The sequence below is a fragment of the Eriocheir sinensis genome, chromosome 3 (genome assembly GCF_024679095.1).
Source record: "Eriocheir sinensis breed Jianghai 21 chromosome 3, ASM2467909v1, whole genome shotgun sequence".
Taxonomy (NCBI): domain Eukaryota; kingdom Metazoa; phylum Arthropoda; class Malacostraca; order Decapoda; family Varunidae; genus Eriocheir; species Eriocheir sinensis.
In genome coordinates, this window is record NC_066511.1 from 4,761,957 (window position 1) to 4,787,179 (window position 25,223).

General features: G+C 42.7%; 1 protein-coding gene across 4 annotated transcripts in view; it reads right to left on the reverse strand.

Moving 5' to 3' along the window:
* The window catches only part of LOC127003873 (uncharacterized), a 56,714-nt gene that overhangs the window by 11,865 nt on the left and 19,626 nt on the right, over positions 1 to 25,223 (reverse strand). For 3 of the 4 annotated variants that reach the window (XM_050870993.1, XM_050870981.1, XM_050870996.1), the window contains 3 exons: positions 3,998 to 6,937; positions 3,662 to 3,739; positions 829 to 1,035 (listed from right to left, as the gene is read on the reverse strand). In XM_050870993.1, coding sequence (XP_050726950.1) covers positions 829 to 1,035; positions 3,662 to 3,739; positions 3,998 to 6,937 — 3,225 coding nt within the window. The remainder of the gene's footprint in view (positions 1 to 828; positions 1,036 to 3,661; positions 3,740 to 3,997; positions 6,938 to 25,223) is intronic. The other variant, XM_050870989.1, reaches the window with a different exon arrangement.

Sequence of the window (25,223 nt, forward strand, 5' to 3'; positions counted from 1 at the left end):
TATTTTCTGCAATATTACATTATCTACACCAACTCCAGTGTAGGCAAGCCTTTCCCCATCCACAGTGAATGCATGGGCGTTGTGGCGTCTCTTGCAAACGATAATTAGTGACTTTACCTAAGAAAAATTGTCGGGGCGTTGCGGGGCTGGCCAGCACCCGCCATGGCCCCAAGGACGCCAGTGTTCTGTTATGTTGTGGTGCGCAAGGTAGAATCTCTTTACCTTGGTGGTGCGGTACGCCGCCCGGGCAGAGCTTAGAGGCATCGCACGTCCAATTTGAACGACTTTTGGCTGCCCACGACAATTTTTTATTATTTTTTGGAAAAAAAAATTCACATTTTTTTAAAACTCCCGGATAAGGGCGATGTCGGATACAGTGCACACGGACAACTGAGGGTTTACTGTACACACACACACACACACACATATATATATATATATATATATATATATATATATATATATATATATATATATATATATATATATATATATATATATATATATATATATATATATATATATATATATATATATATATATATATATATATATATATATATATATATATATATATATATATATATATATATAGATATATATATATATATATATTATTCAAATAAAGAAAGTTGTTTTTAGCATTGTGGAATATCCGTTAGGCACATTGTCGGTATGTATAATGTTTGGTAGGCATACTGTTTGTAGGCAAACTGTCCAGCCATGGTCTGCCTCCTTTGTTATAAAAAATATTAAATTACATTCTTTTGCCTTCACTACATACACATTTATTCTAGATACTATACACTTGATTTTACGTCACATTACCTTTTTTCGCTTCCCTATAGCTCTAGCTATTGACATCCAATGCTCAGGGCCATGGGAGCTGTAGTTGGAAAGCACGGTGCTCTCTTGGACCAGCTGTGAGGCCACGGGGGGTGTGGGCATGAAGAGTGACTCTGTCTCTTCTGTGTCTTTATCCTCTTTCTCCTCATCGCTGTCGATTGTCCAGAAGTTCCTCTTTAACTTGGAGGCCTGCCATAAATGTTGAAAGTCTTACATTACTACCAATCTCCTTATATACAACTGACCTCCATACATCACTCAAATAGGAATAAAAAATAATAAGTAAATGAATACATCAACTTATTTAATTATACATTCGAGAATATTTGAAATATATGTAAATCTATTAACCTCTTCAGCACGGTGACGCAGTATACGCGTCATTTGGTCTCTCGTAGCATATCCGAGTGACGCGCATACTGCGTCATGGTCGCTTGAGTCAGTGTGTGTTTCATTTCTTCCCGGATATGGCACGAGACTTTCAAAATGTTGCTCGGATATGCTACGGTGTTTTATGTACCTCCCAATATTATTCTTATGTCAGAGTATGAAGTAATTTCATGCACTCATATTGGATCTTAGCGGACAGTTACTACCACTGGTAGTTAAATACCCTTTGTTTCTACCATGAAATAACACAAATAAAGTGAGGGAAAATATGTTACTTGCGAGTGTAGAAACCTCTCGCCCACCGAGTTGCCGGCACGCTTGATCACCTTATCATGTTGCCCCACCCGCCCGCCCTCTCTGCACCTCTCATCTGTTTCTGCTCCACTGAGCTAAGACCACTACTTTTGTTCATAATTTGATATGAGATAAAGTCACATCTGTAAGTAATGCTTTTATTTTATTTTCTCGTAGTCTGTCCCTGATAGATGTAGATGAAAAAACGCAGAAAACGTGTCAAGCCAGTTTATGGTCAACTAATTTCTCTCTCTCTCTCTCTCTCTCTCTAAGTCAACTCTACAGTCACCGTAGAGATACGAGGCAGGCGTATTGTGTGTGTGTGTGTGTGTGTGTGTGTGTGTGTGTGTGTGTGTGTGTGTGTGTAATTCACCTTTTGGTCTGCTGCAGGTCTCTCTCGAGACAGCCAGCCATTCCCCTATGGAAGCGAGCCAGGGTCTCATTGTACCGATTTTGGGGGAGGGCTGAGACCACTCACACACAACACGCCGCGACAACGAGGTCACAACTCCTTGTCTGACGTCGCGTACCTACTCACTGCTAGGTGAACAGGGGCTGCACGTGAAAGAAGATAAATCCAAATTATCTTCACCTGGTTGTGAATCAGGCGCGCTACCAATTACACCACCGGGCCGTGTGTGTGTGTGTGCGTGTGTGTGTGTGTGTGTGTGTGTGTGTGTGTGTGCGTGTGTGTGCGTGCGTGCGTGCGTGTGAGGTGCGTGCGTGTGCGTGCGTGTGTGTGTGTGCGCGTGTGTGCGTGTGCGATTGTATACTAAATGGAAAAAAAGTAAATAAATGAGTAACTACCACTGTTACGTCTCTCTCTCTCTCTCTCTCTGAATTACAAAAAGAATGATAAATGAAGGACACAACAATAGCACAACAGGCAATTTTATTTATAGAAAACGATGTCTCGCGCGTAATCTCTTTTTCTATTGTGTCCGAGTCAGTCACGTGGCAACACTTGGTGAGAGATGTGTGATCCATCACCCCATACATCCCGCTCTGCACCCTCTTCACCCCACAAAACTTCTTCACCACCACCCTCTCCACATCCACACCACACACACCACCGCTCATCTTCACCCCTATCTGCTAATTTTGTTTCTCAGCCTCCTTCACTCCCACAATCACCCATCGTTGCTTACCACTCACTCTCACTCTCACCACCACCAGCACCACCTTCTCCTTCACATTCAGCCCCTCCTCCATCTCCCACGCCCCTTCATCCGTCACCATCACCCTCACCTTCTCCTTCACATTCAGCCCCTCCTCCATCTCCCGCGCCCCTTCATCCGTCACCATCACCCTCACCCTCACCACCACCTTTTCCTTCACATTCAGCCCCTCCTCCATCTCCCACGCCCCTTCATCCGTCACCATCACCCTCACCTTCTCCTTCACATTCAGCCCCTCCTCCATCTCCCCGCCCTTCATCCGTCACCATCACCCTCACCTCACCACCACCTTCTCCTTCACATTCAGCCCCTCCTCCATCTCCTGCGCCTTCATCCGTCACCATCACCCCTCACCCACCACCTTTTCCTTCACATTCAGCCCTCCTCCATCTCCCAGCCATGCCTTCATCCGTCACCATCACCCTCACCACCACCTTCTCCTTCACATTCAGCCCTCCTCCATCTCCCGCGCCCTTCATCCGTCACCACCACCTTCTCCTTCACATTCAGCCCTCCTCCATCTCCAGCGCCTTCATCCGTCACCCTCACCTCTCACCTCACCACCACCACCACCACCTCCTTCACCACCACCAGCTGCCGAGAACTCTTTCTCAAGCGTGTCAACACTTATACTTCATCAATCAGAGGAGGAGGAAGAATACCAACTTCCATCGCCGCCACCCTCCGATGAAAATTAGTGAGTGAAATATAAATTGCATTTTATTTTAGACTGAATATTGGTGTGTAAGGCACAATGGAATTATTCTCGATATTCAGATACATACTCTGTTATGATTATGTTTCGTTTTGTGATTGACCGTGGAGTTTTTAAAGTTTGCCGCGCGCGCTGAAATCCCGGATATGACGCGGGGGCGCGTTTTGACTTGCCGTACCGAAGAGGTTAATCAAGTGATATTTTTTTTTTTATATATCAAGAAAAGTATATAGTATACCTTTGATGTGATGACTGCACCACTAATGTTGGTGCTGGTGACAGTTGTTGGCCTCTCTGGAGCAGTGGCTGCAGTCTCCTGTGGGATGAGTGAATGAACGAATGAAAGAAGGAATAGAGAGGTAAATGAATTAATAAGTAATGAATGACAGAAAACTGGAGGAAACAAAATGAGGTATATGCTGCTTAGTAATGATTAGTGGTTTAATAGTCAGGCTTTTCATGCTGGGAAATGATGCTAATTCAAATAGTTACAACTGGAAGAAGGAAGTGGAGGAGCAAAACATTAAAAAAACTTTCACAATGATGGAAATAAAGTTGATCACAGAACACCCACCGTTATGCCAGATTCTTGCAGGCTGGTCTGGGCAGCCCTTGTGGCAAGGGAGCTGGAGGACCGCTGGGGGAGGGCTGGCAGGAGATCCCACATGTCCTCAGGGTCAGGTTCCTCCTCCGTTTGACCGTCCACTGGTACCCTGGTTGAGGCCGAAGTCATCATCTCTAGAACATTTTTCATGATGGAGTTCTTGATGAGGCCTTGGATGTAGGAACTGCTAGTGGTCAGGCTTTGCTGGTGTCCACCTGCAGCTCTCCTATTGGCTCTTTGGGTCTTCAAGGAAACATATGACGATATCATGAAGGGTCTGCCTTGCACCCCCTTTGTGCTCTGGCTGTTTTCAGAATTTGTGTTGTCTTTCTTGTCTTCTGACATGGGCACAGGCTTGGGTGGTTCCAAAATAAGGATGTCATCGTTACTATCAAATATAATTTTGCTCACTGACTCTCTGTGCTTTGGTCTGTAATTCCTTCTTTTCAGCCTTTCTCGTGTCCGATGGAGGCTCTCCTTTTTCTGGGTTGCACTAAATTCTGAAATCATGTCATCTTCATCACTATCAGTAAGCCATCCATCTTCATCCTGTGACTCTGACTCTGACTCTGACTCTGACCCATCGGAAGAAAGACTTCTGTCAGAGACTTCTAGGTCACGTGCTTTTTTTGGCTGATTTGGTGATTCACCGGTGTTCGAAGGTTCATGCTGCATAAACTGACCTGTAGCTTTATCTGTTCCTGCATCTGGATCAACATGTAATCTCTTCAGCACATTGCCTTCACTGCTGGGAACAATGCTGCTATTCTGCCCAGGTGACAACATGGCATCTATGGCCAGGTGTGCTGCAACAGAAGCCTTGGCGGGCACGCTTGACTCATTCCTTTGTCTCTTCGGTGACTTGACTGCGTTTGAGATGTGCTCCCTTTTTCGGCTGTTATTCTGTCCCATCTTTTTCACTGTAGGATGTTCAACAGTTGACTCAGACTGTTGCATCACCTTATGATGGAGTGAGGATTCAGTTCTTGTGCTACTCCTTGCCTTCTTATCCACTGTCTGCTGTTTTTCTATGGCTTTTTTCTCCTTTTCTTTGTTGTTAGTTTTTTTAGTTGTTTGATCAACCTTTTTTCTTTTTTCTATGTTAGTAATTTTGTTAGCAGTTTGTTCTACTTGTGTGTTTGCTTCCATGTTGCTGCCAGTATGAGTTCTTGTACTCTTTTCTCTTTCTTGGGCTTTTTTCTTCTTTTTTTTGGAAGTCTTTCCTGTAGTTGCTTCTGTTTCCTTGCCATAACTAGTTTCACTGGGCGAGTTTTGATTTCCCATGATAAGTATCGTGTCCATGGTGTCAAGGAGGCAGATTATATATTTCCCATATTCAACCCTATGCAGAATACCAGCAGTCCCTCCCACTGCCTCCTGCACCAACTTCACAGTACCATCACTGCTCTCTTGAGGTCTTTGCTCCTCTTCTGCACCTCTAATACTGCACACTGTTCTGGTTTCATTTGTTTTGTTTACAGACTGGATGCCCTCCCTGCCCCCACCAAGCCTTCTCAGCACAACATTACAGTCTTGAGTGTGGATCTTTAGAGTCCCTGTTCCTTTCTGTTTGAATGGTCTGCCTCTCTTTTGTGGCACACTGCTTTCATCAGCTGACCTTTTGTTTGATGTTTTGCCCTTGGTGGGGTTCACACTCAATGTTTCATTCTTCTTGGGTGGCCTGCCTCTCCGTTTGGGTTCGTTTTTATTAGCTGACCTTGTGTTTGATGTTTTGCCCTTGGTGGGGTTCACACTCAATGTTTTACTCTCCTTGGGTGGCCTGCCTCTCCGTTTGGGTTCGTTTTCATTAGTTGACCTTGTGTTTGATATTTTGCCCTTGGTGGGGTTCACACTCAATGTTTCATTCTTCTTGGGTGGCCTGCCTCTCCGTTTGGGTTCGTTTTCATTAGTTGACCTTGTGTTTGATATTTTGCCCTTGGTGGGGTTCACACTCAATGATTCATTCTTCTTGGGTGGCCTGCCTCTCCGTTTGGGTTCGTTTTCATTAGTTGACCTTGTGTTTGATGTTTTGCCCTTGGTGGGGTTCTCACTCAATGTTTTACTCTCCTTGGGTGGCCTGCCTCTCCGTTTGGGTTCATTCCTTGGGTTGTTCTGATTCAGATTTTCTTGACTCTCTGCTGCCACTTTTGCCTTGGACTGTCTACCTCTCTTCCTTGATATATCACCCTCATCGCTCACCTTCTGCACTGACTTTTGTTTGGGCAATCTACATCTTTTCTTTGATATATTACCCTCATCATTCACCTCCACCACTGACTTTCTTTTGGGAGGCCTACCTCTTCTTCTTGGTAAGTTGCTCACATCTGAAAGCCTGTCCTGCACAGAAAGCTGCCTCAAATCAGTAGTTTTGTTTTGGGAAAGGCTTACTTCATCCACAGGTGCTTTTGCTTTTTTTCGAGACTTATTTTCATCAGATGACCCCACTGTGTTTGTAATAAGATTGTCAGAAAGTTTTCTCTTTTTATGCAATCTGCTGGGTAAATTCACCCTGGCATGGTAATGAGAGCCATTCCAAGTGGGGTCATCCTCATCAACCTCATCATCTTCTATCTCCTCACATATAAAGTCATCACTTAACCCAAGCTGTTGTTTCCTCCTCTGCAGTGATTCCTCCACTTCTCCAACAAGGTCATCCTCAACATCAGATGAATCTTGCCTTAAAGAGATGGCTGGGGAGACAGTGCTGGTCTTGATGGTTGCACCTGTCCTGGAAAGGTTCTTCTGGGGGTATAAGGGAGATGAACTTGGTTTATTTTTTCTGTTGTGTGGGGACAGGTAGGGACATTCATCTAGTGGAGGAGGAAGTCCGTGTGCCAGGGAAATGTACCGCTCAATAACCTGGTTGTATGCTGTTTTATTCCTGCTGAGGGTATCACGTAGTGCCTCTGTCTGAAAATGAAATTGTAATATAATTAGAGAATATATAAATATATATGCCAGTCAGTTTTTAACATAAGTCTACATACAGCAATATATTGAAGGTAATAATAAAGGTCTCCCACCCATTTCTTTCTCATCCCTCTTCCCATATTCAGTCCATGCCAAAGTTATCAATCAGGTAAAATTATAAAATTTTCAGCATGTTGCATTTACTGAGCCTTAAACCATCTGTGTTGACTAGTTTATATATATAAAAAAAATTAATACAGTAAACTATCTATAAATCACACTCCTATACTCCAGATATTGGATAAGATGTTTTCAGTAGTATCACCGACAAGTCAGACGGATGCATACAATAGCAAATGAGACAAAAAGTGCTCAGTGATATGTTTGCCCAAAAGGCAAACACTTTTCATCAGCCAATCAGTGAGTAGTAGCCACAGCACCACAGCAGTCAAATTCCCATAGGAATGTATTTTGAAGAATGAAATATAGAATATAATGCTCTTTGAGACCCAGAAAGTTGGTACTGTATAAAGAAATATTTATTTTCTGGTCATTTCACATTAAAAAAAAAAAATGAAAATGACATAAGGCAAGGAAAAGAAGGAAAGATGCTGCATTTTCTGATAACATTTTGCATATTTTTGAACAAACAGAACTCCACCTTAACCTATCAGATACTACCCAGCTGTTATAAAAATTAACCAATCCCCATTTACTTATTAAAACCTCAGAAACAACTGACTTGCAATGGAAATTGTGATCAGAGTGATGACTGACACACTAACCCGTCCACTGTGATTGGCAAGGATTTGGCTTTCACTGGTAGCCTGGTAATATAAACTCCTAGGTCTTTCTCTGCCTCTGTGGTGGATAGTGGAGTGTTTCCCATGTGGTATTGGTATGCTGGATTCCCCTCCCAAGGTACATGACTATATTTTTTTTCACTAAATTGTAGCGCCACTTTCTGATCCATTCATGTAGCTTGGTGATGTCTTCTTGTGGGAAATCCGCAGTCAAGGGGTTAAAATCTTTCAGATAAATATTGTGTTAATCATTGGAATGATTTTAAATATAATTTTTTAGCATTAATACCCAGCCGTGTCTCATAAGGGCTACTACAAGCGAAAGGACTGTGGGATGATTATTTCCTGGTTCCCTATTGATTCCTTCCTTTCATTTCTAGCCATGAGTCTCCTAAAGTTGTAGATAGTCAAAAATATAAGTCCGTATTCTTAAACGTATCTGCATCTCAGTTCGCCTGTTCAAAAAGTTTCTCGTAGAAGCTGCTGGAGTCTTCATGGACTGTTTCGTGATTCTAGTGATAGTTTTACAAGACTCCTGCACCATAAACATGAATATCACCCATGAAAATCCAGTTAATTTTCTCCGTTGTTTTAGAAAATATTCATAATGGGAGCCCGACACATTTAAGAATAGGACCAGAATACCTACAGGCAGAGAAAGAAGAGGACGAAGAGAAAAGGTGCGGGTCTTTTCCTCATTTTATTCATTTCGTTTAATTTCTAGGGGACCCACAGAGGGCCCCTCTCGGGTGGCATGATATGCAGGGGTTGTGCGGGGGATTCAAGGGGCCAGGACAGGATTAGGATAAGGGTTAGGACGAGGAAAGGTATTGGGACATGGTGAAGGGCCAGGATTGGGGAGATAATGATTGATGATCCTATTCCTAATGTGTCAAGAGTGAGACTATTAACTACACGAGATGGGAGATGATTCCACTCTTGGACGCTACGGGGAAAGAATGAATATTTGAATATACAGGTAACTCTCGATTTATGCGAGTTTGGTTTATGCGTTTTTGAAATAACGCGGGGTCCAAAATCCAAATAAATGTTTAATATAGGCGTTTTTTTCACTTAGACGCGATATTTTATGGAGTGGCCACCAGATGTCTCACGCAACTGGACTCACACGGCCACACAGCTGAGCTCAGTTCTTCCCGCATGCCACTTGAACAACAATACAGTACCTATGCTGCCACGCTACTCAACAATAGGGGTGGGCAGGTACCGGTGCCAGACTGCTCAGTACCGGTACCAATACTAGCCAGCCCCTCATGGTGTCCCTCATTTCTTCCTCACACGAGAGAGGCTGAGAATGAGTGCCCGAGTGGATATCTCGGTTCTGGTGACACGCGGCATGCAGCTGTTTGTTGTGTGCGTGTGGTTGTGTGGTTTGTAAACAATGCAAATGGTGGCCGGGCTGGGATTGCGTGAAATAACTCCTCGTACAAGACTCATGATGTACAGTTTCTGATATCATATTCACCCCATTATTCTCACTAATATTAATAAATAATAATGAACACATGGACATTTTTTTCCAATATGATTTTTTATGTAGCTTGTACTGCTCCTTAGTCATACAATCTTAAGCCACCTGTGACATCAAGATCAAGATCATACAAATGGCACCCGACGGAAAAATGGGATAACAGCAAGGCATGGACTATCTTCCACCGATTTAGTCTTTGTATAGTAGTTATTAGATCGCCCTGTATTCTATGGTAACATATTATAGGACAGCTACGGACTATGAAGGATTATAAACAATAATAAAGGTAAGTTTGCCGTTGTTATTGGATAAGACGAAAAACAGACCCTTAAAAACATCCCAAAGAAGAAAAAAATCATTAAAAATGTGTACATTCAGCATATAACGCGCAGGGCTAAACTTTCAGGCATTTTTTGTGAAAAAATGCGCGCTATACGCCGAAAATTACGGTATTTATTTTTCGACAGAAACCTACCTCTTGGTTGATTTACATTGTTTTTGAATTACGTGACCTCGTCAAGAACGCAACACTCGCGTACATCGAGAGTTACCTGTACTACAGTAAAACCTCACCATTTGCGCCCTCGCCATTTGTGCGGCCTTAATTTGCGGCCATTGTCCCACCATTTGTGCAGGTAGTCTTGCCATTTGCGCACCTCGTCACCCCCCCCCCCACTGACTAAGGGTCGATTCCCTCTACCCAGCAAACATTCATACGGCAGGCTGATAACGACAAGTAGCAGTAGAGCGGCATAGCGGCAACAACAAGTCGGGCCGATTTATAATCTCAATGATTTTCCTACATCGGTCCATCCATGTAAAAGTGGTTGTGGGCCGATGTAGAAATTAAGATTTTTTCCAACATTGGAAAAGGAATGAAAATTTATTTTGGCCCTATTTGGTAATATTGATATGCATTCCACATTATCAGTTGAGAAAACTAGGTAAGGCATGAGCATGTAAATTACACAGATGTAGTTTAAAAGTTGCTTTAAGTCTCGTATAAACAAGGAAAATTGATTCCAATTAGTATCACTATATAACTACCAACTTAATTAACCCTTTCATTGCTAAGTGCTCGAAACAAGACTATCCCCTCAGGCACGCTCGGGCACCCCAGCAGGGGAAGGGGATCTCTTTTGACCATTGTATCTCAAAAAGTATTCATCACAGCTACAAAACAAAACCACCATTGGAAAGAGGAGGCCAAGATCTAATAAGATTCAGTTATGTAAACCTCTCCTGCAAATGTACAGGCACGTTAAGGGGGTGTTTTTTGCTACGAGTGCGACTGGCGTACGCAGCGAGCTTTTAGCACCACCAGCAAGCGACGCTAGTGCTCACTTTTTTAACCTCTGTATCTCAAAAAACTATTCATCACAGTTAAAAAATAAAAACACCATTGGAAAGAGGGGGCCAAGATCTATACGATTTGGTAATGTAATTCTCTCTTGCGAATGAACAGGCACGTTCAGGGGGTGTTGCCTGTGAAGACGTACATTTATACGTGCGCAACGGTCAGCCGTAAGGCAACTACTGTAGATCTCTTGATGATGGGGTGCTGGCAGGGCAGTATTGCCAACTGCAAAATTTACAACTATTTGGTCAAAATATCAGTCATGTGATAGGTGAAGCTATGCAAAAATGCCGCTATATTGGACAACAACATCGACCAGTTGCTAGTCCATAAAATTTCCGCGCTGGGCTGATATGATTTTCCACCAAATTTACTGGAAAACCCACTGAATTGGCAATTCTGTGGGGTGAGAAAGTGTTGGAACACTCAAATGCGGCAAATTTGAGTGCGGCTGGAGCTCGCAGCGAGCGTTTAGCAACGAAAGGGTTAAAACAGTGAACAAATATGACAGTTCTATGGCGGCCTGCCGGCACCATGTCGTCCACCTTTGAACTCGCTGGTTACAAATATGTGAGAAAGGATATCTTTACTGTTCGTTTTTAGTTTCTAAATTTCCATTTCATTTGTATGATTAAAATTCAATTACGTATTCCAACACTTAACGTCTACTAAAAAAATAAGCAAAAATAATTTCAGTTCTTTAATAAAATTGTCTAGACATGAATCTGAATAAATAAGCATTATGTAGAACATTACAAGATACTTGGAAAGAAATAGCAAAATATATTAAAAATATCTTAAGCAAATGAAATATTATTGGAATGTTTGTTTACATCCGGGACAGGGCGACCGAGACAACCACCGCATACAACCACACAAATCAATCTCATGAACATACCTACTGCTGTAAACCCTGGCCATTGCTTGCTTTTCTGTGTAATTTGTAAGTATTTGTAAGTTAGGTAAATATAATATTTGGGTGAGAGATGATGTGATCACTGCTCAGTGGTAAGGGAATTCAGAGGCAAGCCAAATAATGTCTTCCAAGTGAAGTCAACAGCCAAGGGAGAAGCAAAACTATGAATCATATCTTGATGAAGGTGGTGTCAGCACTAGCAGGTTTTGTGGTGGAGAGGTTGAGCCTTCACACATTTTTTTTTTTTTTTTTTTCCAGCAGAGGAGACAGTGCAAGGGAATAAAAAAGAGAAACAATAATGAATAAAAAAAGCCCACTACTTACTGCTCCTGAATAGAGTGGCCAAAAAGAGAAATTAATTTCGGGAGGAGAGGTGTCCTGATACCCTCCTCTTGAAAGAGTTCAAGTCGTAGGCAGGAGGAAATACAGATGAGGGAAGATTGTTCTAGAGTTTACCAGCGTGAGGGATGAAAGAGTGAAGTTGCTGGTTAACTCTTGCATAAGGGGTTTGGACAGTATAGGGATGAGCTTGATCAGAAAGTCGTGTGAGGCGAGGCTGAAGGAGGGGGGGAGGCATGCAATTAGCAAGATCAGAAGAGCAGTCACCATTAAAATATCGATAGAAGATAGAAAGAGAGGCAACATCGCGACGGAATTTAAGAGGTAGAAGACTATTAGTAAGAGAAGGAGAGCTGATGAGACGAAGAGCCTGAGACTCCACTCTGTCCAGAAGAGCAGTGTGAGTGGAGCCCCCCCCACATATGAGATGCATACTCTATACGAGGGCGGACAAGGCCCCTGTATATGCATAGCAACTGTGCGGGGGAAAAGAACTGGTGTAGACGATACAGAACGCCCAACCTCTAGGAAGCTTATTTAGTGAGAGAGGAGATATGAAGTTTCCAGGTAAGATTTTGAGTTAAGGATAGACCGAGGATATTTATAGTCCATCCTAAATGTCGAGTCCAGTCTGGCGGTGCCCCGAGAGGAGAATTCCCTTGGTGCGCCGTTGCCTGGTGTACTAGCAACAATTATTGTCTTATTGTTAGATTACTTCTAAATGAATCTTCATAATAGTGCATTTATATAAATTTCTAATAAGGATGTACAGAGAGCTTTGAATATTGTTCTAGTGGAATAATAACAATGACTTTGTATAGATGCCACAAAATGTGGCAGCTCTGCTCTCCAATGTTGCCATTTTTGAGGCTGGGTCAAGGGTACATTAACCGCGCTAATCCGCAGGTAAACGGAGAGGTCGATTCTCATGATTACCCGACACACACACACACACACACAGAGAGAGAGAGAGAGAGAGAGAGAGAGAGAGAGAGAGAGACCTTTAATTCATCCCTCAAAAGCTGCTGCCAGGACTGCAAAAGCAACAAATGTCAGCAAAAAAACTGTTCGGAGAATCTGCTCTGGCATCAATCAAGCCCGCATGACACGAGGGTCTCCTGAACAGCCTTTCTTCTCATCGCCAAAAAAGAAGCGCTCTGCAACTGTGACGAACTTGGACGATTTCGACAGACGTGTGGTGAGAAGAACAGTGTTGCAACATTACGAGAGGAAAGAAATTCCTACATTGAATAAAATAAAGGAAGAACTTAAGCAGATTATTTCCTTTGATGGATGCTCAGAGTTGCTGCGCAGGACTCTCAATGATATCGGGTTCAAGTATGGAAAAGTGGATGGCCGGAAATTCCTTATGGAAAGGACTGATGTTGTGGCTGCGCGAATCCGATTTCTGCAAGAAATCCGGCAAGTGAAGCAGTCCTCACACAACACTGTATCTCGATGAAACCTGGGTGAACCAGAATTACACCGTCAGGAAATGCTGGACAGACACCACATCGCGTGCAGCAACAGGCATTAATCCACCGACTGGCAAAGGAAGTCGCCTCATTGTGCTGCATGCCGGAACCAAAGATGGCTTCATAAATAATTGTGAACTGATCTTTCGAGCCATGAACGACAGCGACTACCACATGCAGATGAATGCCACCATGTTTGAGGAATGGTTCAAGGATCAGCTGCTGCCAAACATCGAGCCACACTCTGCCATCATCATGGATAACACTCCCTACCATTCTGCTCTGCGTGAGAGAAATCCCACCTCATCATGGAGGATAGCTGACCTGAGGGATTGTCTTGAGAGGAAGGGTGTTCAGCTAAGTCCTGACCTGCTCAGAGCAGAGCTGTACGAGCTCACAAAAAAAATTGCAGTCGGCAAGAAGTACCGCATCGACCCCATTGCGGAGGAAACAGGATATAAGGTTGTAAGGCTTCCACCCTACCACTGCCACTACAACCCCATTGAGCTCATTTGAGCTCAAGTGAAAGCACATGTGGCTAAGAATAACATATTTAAAATGGCCTCCCTACAACCTCTTGTCAAGGAAGCCTTAAGCTTGGTCACAGCATGCAATTGGATGCAAGCAGTACAGCATGCTGAGGGCCTTCAGGAAGACAAGACAAGATGTTGCGGTGGATCACTTTGTGGAATCTTTCATCATCAATGTGGAGGAGGAAAGTTCAGATGGAAAACTGTCAGATTAAATATCTGAGAGAGAGAGAGAGAGAGAGAGAGAGAGAGAGAGAGAGAGAGAGAGAGAGAGAGAGAGAGAGAGAGAGAGAGAGAGTCCAAAAAAGTGTAATTTTGAGCCTCCTTTTTGTAGAAATATGTTTAAATAAGAGAGAGAGAGAGAGAGAGAGAGAGAGAGAGAGAGAGAGAGAGAGAGAGAGAGAGAGAGAGAGAGAGAGAGAGAGAGAGAGAGAGAGAGAGAGAGAGAGAGAGAGAGAGAGAGAGAGAGAGAGAGAGAGAGAGAGAGAGAGAGAGAGAGAGAGAGAGAGAGAGAGAGAGAGAGAGAGAGAGCAAAAAAGTGTAATTTTGAGCCTCCTTTTTGTAGAAATATGTTTAAATAGAGAGAGAGAGAGAGAGAGAGAGAGAGAGAGAGAGAGAGAGAGAGGAAATAATTCACACTTCTTTACTAAGCCTTTAATTGTTCCTAGTACACCAGGCAACGCTGCACCAAGGGAATTCCCCTCTCGAGGCTCCGCCAGACTGGACTCAACATTTTGGACGGACTATAGTGTTGAAGAGGGTGACAGCTGAGTGTTGTCAAAGAATAGGGGATAGGTGTTTGGAAGACTGTGTTGGGTTGAAAGGTGGAGAAATTGAGTTTTTGAGGTATTGAAGGACACAAGTTTCCTTTTACCCCAATCGGAAATGATAGCAAGGTCTGAGGTTAAGCGTTCTGCAGCCTCCTGTCTGGAGTCATGTGTACTACCTGTTGTGATGGTCTTCTATTTAAAGAAGTTGAATAATGCAGAGTGGAGTCATCAGCGTATGAGTGGATAGGACAGTTTGTTATGGAAAGATCATTGATGAATAACAGGAAGAGAGTGGGTGATAGGACAGAGCCCTGTGGAACACCACTGTTGATAGGTTTAGGGGAAGAACAGTGACCATCTACCACCGCAGATAGAGAACGGCCGGAAAGGAAACTGGAGATAAAGGAACCCATACGAGCTCCAGCATACGAGCCCCAGCTCAGGAACACACACTGGAATGCAGAGAGAATCTGATCCGGACGTTAGTAACGAGGGGGCTGTATCTGGGTCAGTGAACATCACCGGTAACCTTTCAAGTAGTGAATATTCAGAAAATGAAGTTGACTCTGATATTGTGCCTTCAGGTACAATGGAAAATACAATTACGAGTTCTCAAATACTAATTAGAAACTGGGCAATTAAGCATCAAATTCATCATTCAGCTCTGAGAGACCTTTTATCAATCTCAAGGACACAGTATGATCCACATTTACCATTAGATCCTCGGACATTGTGTAAAACCCCAGAGGTACATATTATCATTTTGGAGCTAGTATGTTATTTTGTCGAGTTGGTTCAGAAACAATTCGGCTTAGATAATTTTTTTCTAAAAATTCAACCATTCTATGAGACTCGCTTTCTGTACCAGACAGTGTCACCCAGTCGATATGGGGGAGGTTAAAGTCTCCTAGTATCAGTGAGTCGCTGTTATTAAGTGACTGCCTTAAAACGCTGTACATTTCAAGACTGGAATCGAGTGATTGCCCCGGAGGCATGTAGGTGACAGATATATCTAAATTGACCTTTGCAATGTTTCTCGCATGCACAAATGTTACATTCTCTCGGTGTTCTGTCAGGGGGTTGCAAATAGCTTTTGACAAAAAGGGCGACACCACCACCTCTACGGTTTACACGATCTTTGTTGAAGAGTCTGTAGCCATCTATGTTGTATTCTGTACTTAAATCAATATTTGTGGTGTCGATAAATGTTTCGGTTATAGCAATTACGTCAAAATTTTGTCACAGCAAGACATCTCAGTTCATCAATCTTGTTTCTTAGGCTATGCGCATTGAAACTAAGGACTCTTAGGTTATCTTGTGTCTTGGTAATAGAGATGGTGGTACTTGCGTGTTCATGGTTACGCGTTTGTTGCGATGCATGGCATCTATTTACGCAGGTGGGCAGGAGGGACGTGGCTGTGAGCGGTTTTTTGATCAGGTGTCACACACTGCATCGTTGAGGAGCCTTCCGAATCTGAGAGAGAGAGAGAGAGAGAGAGAGAGAGAGAGAGAGAGAGAGAGAGAGAGAGAGAGAGAGAGAGAGAGAGAGAGAGAGAGAGAGAGAGAGGGGGGGGGGGGGGTACACAAGAGTAGGAAAGAAAAAAGAAAAATACGAGTTTATCCCTGTTGCGGACGCTCATCCATCCTGTTACCCAAGAGGGATACTGGGACTGGCAGCTCAAGGCAAAGAAGGGAGTAGTAAGGTCCGTAAGGGACACTTTTAGCCAAGTCTAGGCACAGAAACTGTTCTCACGCAATGGGCGGAGGCAGTATTTGGAGTACACCCTGTAGGAGCAGATCTTGTTTATGACTCCTATTTGTGGAAGTATCCACGTCGATGATATGAATATTGATTATGATGTTGTATTGCAGTTGTTGCTAGCCTCCTACTCCCATGGTAGGTGTGTCAACAATCTCATGTACTTAGTATTATTTCTTATGGCTCTGGTCTAGATTTACTTATAGGAAAAAATACCAAATCAAACGGGAAGGTCGTGTAATGTCCCGAAATGTAACTACAATTGTAATGGTATTTTTCCCCTTGTAAATAGAGTTAACCTGGGATGTTTGTGCAACCAATTATATATGTATATGGGTTTCTCATGGAAGAGAGAGAGAGAGAGAGAGAGAGAGAGAGAGAGAGAGAGAGAGAGAGAGAGAGAGAGAGAGAGAGAGAGAGAGAGAGAGAGAGAGAGAGAGAGAGATATACATAGAAAATCAGACCACAGACCCATGGTCCAGACTTGGTGGTCTGTCCTTAAACCTAAGTGATTTTACATTAATCAGAAGACTCCAAAACGTTGCATTTCTACTCTAGTTGATATTAAGTTGAAGGAAGTGACGGTCGAGCTTATTTTTGAAGGAGTCAATCGTGTTACACTGGACCACTGATGATGGGAGCTTATTCCATTCTCGCACTACATCGTTGGTGAAGAAAAATTTGGTGCAGTCTGAATTTACTTGTCTACATCTGAGTTTTACGCCATTGTTCCTCGTGCGCAAAGTGTCATCGATCAGAAACAATGTTGATCTGTCTACATTCGTGAAACCATTAAGTATTTTAAAACATTCGATCAGTTTTCCTCGGAGGCGACGTTTCTCAAGAGAGAACATGTTAAGGGTAGAAAGCCTTTTCAGAGGGATTTGTTGCGCAAGGAAGGATCATTTTCGTTGCCGACGCTGAACACCTTCTAATTTAGCAATATCCTTTGCATGGTGGGGAGACCAAACTGTACCGCATATTCCAAGTGGGGTCTGACTAAACTGTTGTAGAGCGGAGTATTACATCTTTATTCTTAAATAAAAGTTTCTTTTAATGAAGCCCACCATTCTGTTCGCTTTATTTGCTGCATCGAAGCATTGCTGTGAGAATTTGAGGTTTGACCAGGGGCGTCATTTCAGATTTTTCTTGGGGGGGGCAGAGACAGTTTGGTGAGCAAAGAGCTTCATCAGCTTCCTCTCTCTCTCTCTCTCTCTCTCTCTCTCTCTCTCTCTCTCTCTCTCTCTCTTTATATATATATATATATATATATATATATATATATATATATATATATATATATATATATATATATATATATATATATCTCACAGGCTCCCCATGACGTCACCAGTTCTGAGGCCCACCTCCTAAACAGGCTACAGCATCTGTCTTTGCTGCTCCGGAACCCTAACTGCCGCTCAGTGTTGACTGTTCACACACACAAACAACAACAACAACAGCAACAAAATAATAATAATAATAATAATTAAAATATATATATATATATATATATATATATATATATATATATATATATATATATATATATATATATATATATATAACTAAATCCAGCTGCTGTTACTTCTTGAGGCTTCGCTGGTAGGGGGGGCAAACTGAGGCTTGGGGGGGGCAACTTGAGTCTTGGGGGGGGCAACTGGCCCCCCCAAGACCCCCAAATGACGCCCCTGGGTTTGACGCGATTTTGACCCCCAAGTCCTTGACGCATTGAACGCTTTTGAGTTTAACGCCGCGCATTTCGTAATCAAACTTCTTATTCCTCGTTCCAACTTGAAGGACCTGGCACTTGTCTACGTTAAAGGGCATCTCCCATCTATCCGACCAAGCTGAAATTTTGTGCAAATCCTCTTGGAGGCTTTGCCTGTCTTCGTCAGTGAGAACCGAGTTACCAATCTTTGTGTCGTCTGCAAATTTACTTATGCGGTTATTGAGTCCAACATCCACGTCGTTGATGTAAATAATGAAGAGCACTGGGCCAAGAACCGAGCCCTGAGGGACGCCACTAGTGACCGGCGCCCACTCTGAGTTAAATCCGTCAATCACTACTCGTTGTTTTCTGTTGCTCAACCAATTCGCGATCCATTGGTTTACCTGACCGTCAATACCTATTTGCTTTAATTTGTAAAGTAATTTATGATGCTTTATCAAACGCTTTCTGGAAATCAAGATAGACTACGTCCAGTGATTTGGTTACGTCATAAACAGTGAAGAGGTCGTTATAAAAGGTTAATAGATTTGACAGGCAGGATCTTTTGTTTTGGAAGCCATGTTGTGAGTCCCCAATTAATGAGTGGCTTTCAAGGTAACTCACAATTTTGTCTCTAATTATGCCCTCAAGTAGCTTACCTACAACCGAAGTTAGACTAATGGGCCTGTAATTACCTGGTACTCTTTTGTCTCCTTTCTTGAAAATCGGTGTCACGTTAGCCTTTTTCCAATCTGAAGGGACAATGCCTTGTCGCAAGGACATATTGAATACGGTTGTGAGGGAGGAGAGTATTTTGCTCTTTGTTTCTTTCAGCAGAGTTGGATATACTTTATCAGGTCCAGGACTTTTATTTGTTTTAAGTGATTTGAGGGCTTTAAGGACTTCATCGGGTTTTATTTCAAAGTTAGACAATGCATGCTCGGGATTTACATTAGTACTGGTGTTGGTGGTGGTGGTGGGAGGACTGTTATTATTAAACACCGAGGAAAAGTAATTATTTAATAGGTTTGCAACGTGTTGGCTGTCAGTCACTAGTGCACCGTCGCTGTTTGTTAAAGGTCCAATTCCACTTCTGATCGCCTTTCTGTTGTTTATGTAACTGAAGAAGGATTTCGGATTATTTTTACAGTTGGCTGCAATATTTTCTTCATATCTACGCTTTGCCTGATGCACTAATCTTTTTACTCGTTGCCTTGCATCATTGTAAAGTCTAATGTTTTCGGGCGTGCTTTGGTCTTTCTTTAACCTGTAAGACAATTTTCTCTCCTTGACTGAGTGTTTAATTTCGCTATTAAACCACGGTGGACTTTTATTAGTGTTAATTCGCTTCTCGCACAAGGGTACAAATGTGTCCTGCTGAGTGAGTTAGTGATTTTTAAAGTTTAGCCAGGCATCCTCTGCATTGCCGTCATCTGATAGTTGCATATCTATTAGTTTTCGTCGGATTTCTACGAAGTTGGCTCTTTTGAAATTGGGCACCTTAACTTTATTTTCAGTCACCGATGTTTGAGCTCTAATGTCAACGCGCACTAGTTTATGGTCGCAGGAACCGAGGTGTTCTCCTACCGTGACATTACTGACTAGGTTATCTTGGGTCGCTATAACAAGGTCAAGTATGTTATTTTGTCAAGTTGGTTCAGAAACCATTTGGCTTAGAGAGAGAGAGAGAGAGAGAGAGAGAGAGAGAGAGAGAGAGAGAGAGAGAGAGAGAGAGGATAAAAAAAGAAATATATGAGGAAAGAAGGAAATATGAGAGAGAGAGAGAGAGAGAGAGAGAGAGAGAGAGAGAGAGATGGGTGACAAAACAAAGAGGCCCATTGTGTCCCATATCTCCCCTACAATCCGTAATGTCAACAAAATTTCAGAGGTGTCAGAAGTCAAAACAGGGTATCTTTGCCAAAAGTGGTCAATCTGCTTTCTTTTAATTATTGTGGGAGAACGGTAAATATTTATGATAGAAATAAAATACCAGTCACTTTATATTGATATTGGAGGCCTACCAAGGAAATCTCAGTTCTCAAGCAGGCCTAACCTGCAACAACTTTGTCACTCCGTGACGTCACACCAAGGCATTTTGGGACCGAGACTCACTGTCCTCCCTCGCTCTAGGCTGTGGGAGCAAGGTCATTCTCACGATCAACAGTGCCCCTTTCAGGTGAGGAAAGAGCTGTTCACTGTGTTCAACTCACTTTGGCTATAATACTATAATTGAGACCGTGATTCTCATGAGTGACATCGCCCCTTTCAGGTGCGCCAAAGGCAAGTCTGACTGATGGGATGGGAAGCTGGGAATCCCCAAGACAAAGTCCAGCATGCAGCCGTAAACACTTTTTGAAGTGGCGTTGTGGGGATTACTTGTGGCAGGGTGTGTGAAGAGAGGAAGGAAGGTCAAAGGGGTGGTATGTGTGTCATTCTCAGGGGTAACAATGGATAAGCACAAACACTCACTAGTTTGGCTAGGGCATAATTAAGATGTGGAATGGTGGAGTTTGTGTTTCCCCGTATGGGAGGAAATAATTACTATATTATCAGTACTATTTGTTCCCATGTGTACATGTTAGCTTAAGGTGCTAATGTAATGCGAGGAAAACTGAGAAATCGATAGCCTGTAATAACTGAAGTGTTGCTTGTGAATAGGTGGTCACGAACCACCAGACACAGACGAACCAGATGTGGAGCTGGTGGCGTGACTAGACCTCGGCTGAAGGTGCCGAATGATCATTAGTTAGTTTTTTCACGGAGGATTGACGAGCAGAATTTTTCACCACTATTGAGAGAGAGAACCAGTTGCTTTGGAACTCCTTCTGAGCTGGAAGAGCAGGCCAATTGTACGTCAACTAAACCACCGATAAATGCATTCACTAGCCTCTGGCTAGCCGCGGGCAGTGGTGGTGGTGGTGGTGGATGAGAAGCCGACGCTGTGAGAAAGTCTCCCTCACACACTGTCTCGACCTCACCCCCACAGGTACGTTGAATCCAGCTCCTAGGGACCGAGCTTGTAAGTGTGTTATCTTAATACAATGTTAATGTTACTTAAAGAGTTGAATTGACACACCGTCTCGACCTCACCCCCACAGGTACGTTACACCCAGCTCCTAGGGACCGAGCTTGTTAGTGTTATCTTAATACAATGTTAATGTTACTTAAAGAGTTGAATTGACACACACCGTCTCGACCTCTACCCCACAGGTACGTTGAACCCAGCTCCTAGGGACCGAGCTTGTTAGTGTGTTATCTTAATACAATGTTAATGTTACTTAAAGAGTTGAATTGACACACCGTCTCGACCTCACCCCCACAGGTACGTTGAACCCAGCTCCTAGGGACCGAGCTTGTTAGTGTTATCTTAATACAATGTTAATGTTACTTAAAGAGTTGAATTGACACACACCGTCTCGACCTCAACCCCACAGGTTCCCTAGCATACTGACTGAGCTGGTACAGTCGGCTATAGAGAGTAGTGACACACTGTCCAGTAAGTTTCGTTCAGAAAGCGACATCTGGCAACCCCTCCACGCGACATGAAAATTATTACATCCTATCGAAATCGTACTGTTGTGGTGATCGGTGGTCACAGGTGCACTCTACATAATTTTAAGATAGATATTTATCAAAAGTGGCCGTCGCTAACGCTTAATAAATATTTTTTCTTTAGGCTCTGTCGTTACATTTTGACACGAGCTTTTAGTTTCGTTCAAATTTAGTCAAGAGCAACTCTAAGTTGTTTATCAAACTATGATACATTTAAAAATATACTGCACTTATTAAGGGAGATTGTTATGCCTTTTGACTTAAAAAATAAATCCCTGACAGCCAAGATCTTGTTCTTTATTAAAAAAAATTATATATGTAATAATAGGCTATAAACGTTCGCATGATGGCGTCGTCGACCGCGGGCTTTTCTACCCTCGCACTCAACACACACACACACACACACACACACACACACACGTATTTATACTTATATATTACGTAATCTTCACGGAGAAATGATTTTAGATTTTTGATGATCTGAATTGTCTTTGAGGCTTTATAGTGACCGGGATTAAGGCTGCGAGTTAAACAGACCCTCAAGCCTATTTGCTGTTTGATGGTAAGGAGCATTAGTCACTGCCTGCCTCTATGAGGGACAGCATTGCACGCGGTATTTTCAAAGTTTAATAAGAAAAAGTGTTTCAGACAGTTCATGATGTTTTACCTCGTCATCATCATCATCATCATCATGTAGAAGACATTCATTATCGCATTTCTAAATTGAATTCATGTAATCTGGTATATTTCTAACCGCATTATATTATAATATAATATAATATTATACAACATTATAATTTTACGGTCACACACACACGGTACACACTGATACGCGTCACTAACATCACCAGTGAATGCGTCACCGTGGTATAGTTGCCATATACCTCCACCAGGCTAAACATTCTGAAAACCGTGACACTACTCTCTAGCGTCGACTGTACCTCACTTTTTGTGTGTCACTATGTAGTACATGAACATCCCCTTTTGTGTGGGCTTATGATCACCCCCTTGGTATCTTAACCCCACTCACACCACCTTGCCCATGATCATCTTTGTGAACACATATCGATCGGTGGTTGAAGGGATACATTTTATTGTATAATTATGCACCATAGAAACTTGACTAGGGTAGTTTTGTTAGCTATGGCCAGGACTCTATAGATATAATTTTATGAAATTATCTGTGATGAGTATGGCCGATTGGTGATTGGAATGATGAGTTGTAATCAGTATTGTAAAGTAACTTGGTAAAAGCTCGCTACCATTACCAACAGAATAATGAGTTGTCAATAGCATTGTTAATTAATATCAGTAAGCTCGCTACCATTATCAACAGAATGATGAATTGTAAATAATATTGTTACTTAACTCCCATAAGCTCGCTACCATTATATACCAACATAACGTGGATAAACCTCATAATAATTTAACATTGTGTTGCGTAACCCTAACAACCAGGAAGCACACTTCTAGTAAGATAATAAAAATTGAGGATCGAAGCTGAAGGCAACACACTGGTGGCAGCGGTGGGATACTCATCATTATTTACCTAAGTGCTTACTAATCACAGACCATGTGACCGTGGCTTTAATAGGCCATAGCCAAATTCGAAAGCAGCTCAACTTTTAAGTGAGGATTTTTAAGGTTATTTCCGAGTGAAGAGCCAGTATGCAAATGCAGAATTTTATTACTAAAAGTTTGAAATATTAATCATTATTATTCTTAGATTAAAATTTATTTATAAGACTTACATACTCATATACTTTGTTTTACTAAAATTACCAGTCGGGAGAAAACTCGTGAAAAGGCCTCCTATCACTGCAAGTTAAATACGGTTTTAAGGATCTGGCTGAGTCTAAATAGGTAGAATTTAAGTTAGAAGTAGGATAGGTGATCTTACTTTAAAAGGATCCATCATATTGCAACTGTCGGTTGAAGCAGTTTCTAAACATGGGTTTGGAGGTGATAATTTTCGTTTGCTAAATGAGGTATTTAAATTTGACCTAATGTAATATTTCTTGGAAAAATCCTCTCTCCATTTTGATAAACGTTTAACTTAAGTCTATTAATCACCAGTAAATGTTCCATATTGGTGCAACTTGAAAGTAGTCGTCTGCCACTATGTAGAACAAGGCCCAACTAGACAATGATTCGAGGACTATAGAATCCCTGGCAGGAATTACTATCAATAGGGAAACCATTGTAAAAAGGTGTCTATCTGACCGACCTGTTTGCGGGAGGTCAGAAAACCCGATACATGTTCACCCTCATCAGTCATTAAAGTTGATTCGTAAAATTTTACCCCCTTAAATCTAAGCACACACAACAAGTGGTGGAGGCTCTAGGGCAGTATGTGACTGACTACGGGACGCCCGAGAAGGTATTGACCTGGACAACAGGCGAGTTCACATCAAACGCCTTCCTAGATTTCTGCCAGCAACACCTAAAACATTATATTCCCCTACCATCTATCACCCCACTGGAAAAGTCGTCATGGAGAGGATGCCTCGCACACAAGTCTCTCCTGGCTGTGCTGTGCCAGGGTCATCTTTTACAGTGGCCATGACTTCTCCAGACGAGTTAGGAGTGACGATCCAGTGAGACATGGAGTGTTTAGAATGTTTGTAAGGCTACTGGTAACCCTGTGGTGCACTAACACACCTGGCAGAGACGCGAGTAGTAGTTGGAAGGTTTTCGTGATATGGTAGCCACTTTATTTCGCAGAAATTGGCTGCAACTAACAGTCAACACGGGTCGCTCCACGGTGGGCCGACTTCAGGACGTGGCAAGCTCTCGTATCCCCACCTTAAGAGACCTGACAAAATGAAAGGTTAGAATGAATGAGGGAGTCATAGTAGACTAGAATGAAAGGAATGGGTGACTGAGGTGCCGAATCTTGCCATCGAGAGTACCAGGGGACTTAAGGTAGAGTCCCCACACTGCTGGCGGATCAAGAGGTTGGCTGGGGTGGAGCTGCCTATCACTAATCTTGGTGTCATGTCTCAAAGGGACATTGTGGAGTTATGTCTCAAAGGGACATCGTGGAGTAGTGACTGGATTGTGGTCACTTTGGGGATAATGAGCTCCATCCAGAGTAATGTTAAGTGCCAGGTGTTTTTACAGTCAGGGAAGATAGATAACTCCCCTACAGGGGAAAGGCAGAGTGAACCTTGGATTGTGAAGGAAGGATTTGGGGGTAAAAAATTCTTGAGGGGGGAAAATGTCGTGTAATGCGAGGAAAACTGAGAAATCGATAGCCTATAATAACTGAAGTGTTGCCTGTGAATCAGGTGCTCACAATCCGCCAGACACAGACGAACCAGATGTGAAGGTGGTGGCGTGACTACGCCTCGGCCGAAGGTGCTGAATGATCATTAGTTAGTTTTTTCACGGAGGATTGACAAGCAGAATTTTTCACCAGTATTGAGTGAGAGAACCAGTTGCTTTGGAACTCCTTCTGAACTGGTAGAGCAGGCCAATTGTATGTTAACTAAACCACAACCACTGATAAATGCATTCACTAGCCTCTGGCTAGCCACGGGCAGTGGGGGGGGAGGTGAGAAGCTGACGGTGTGAGGGAGT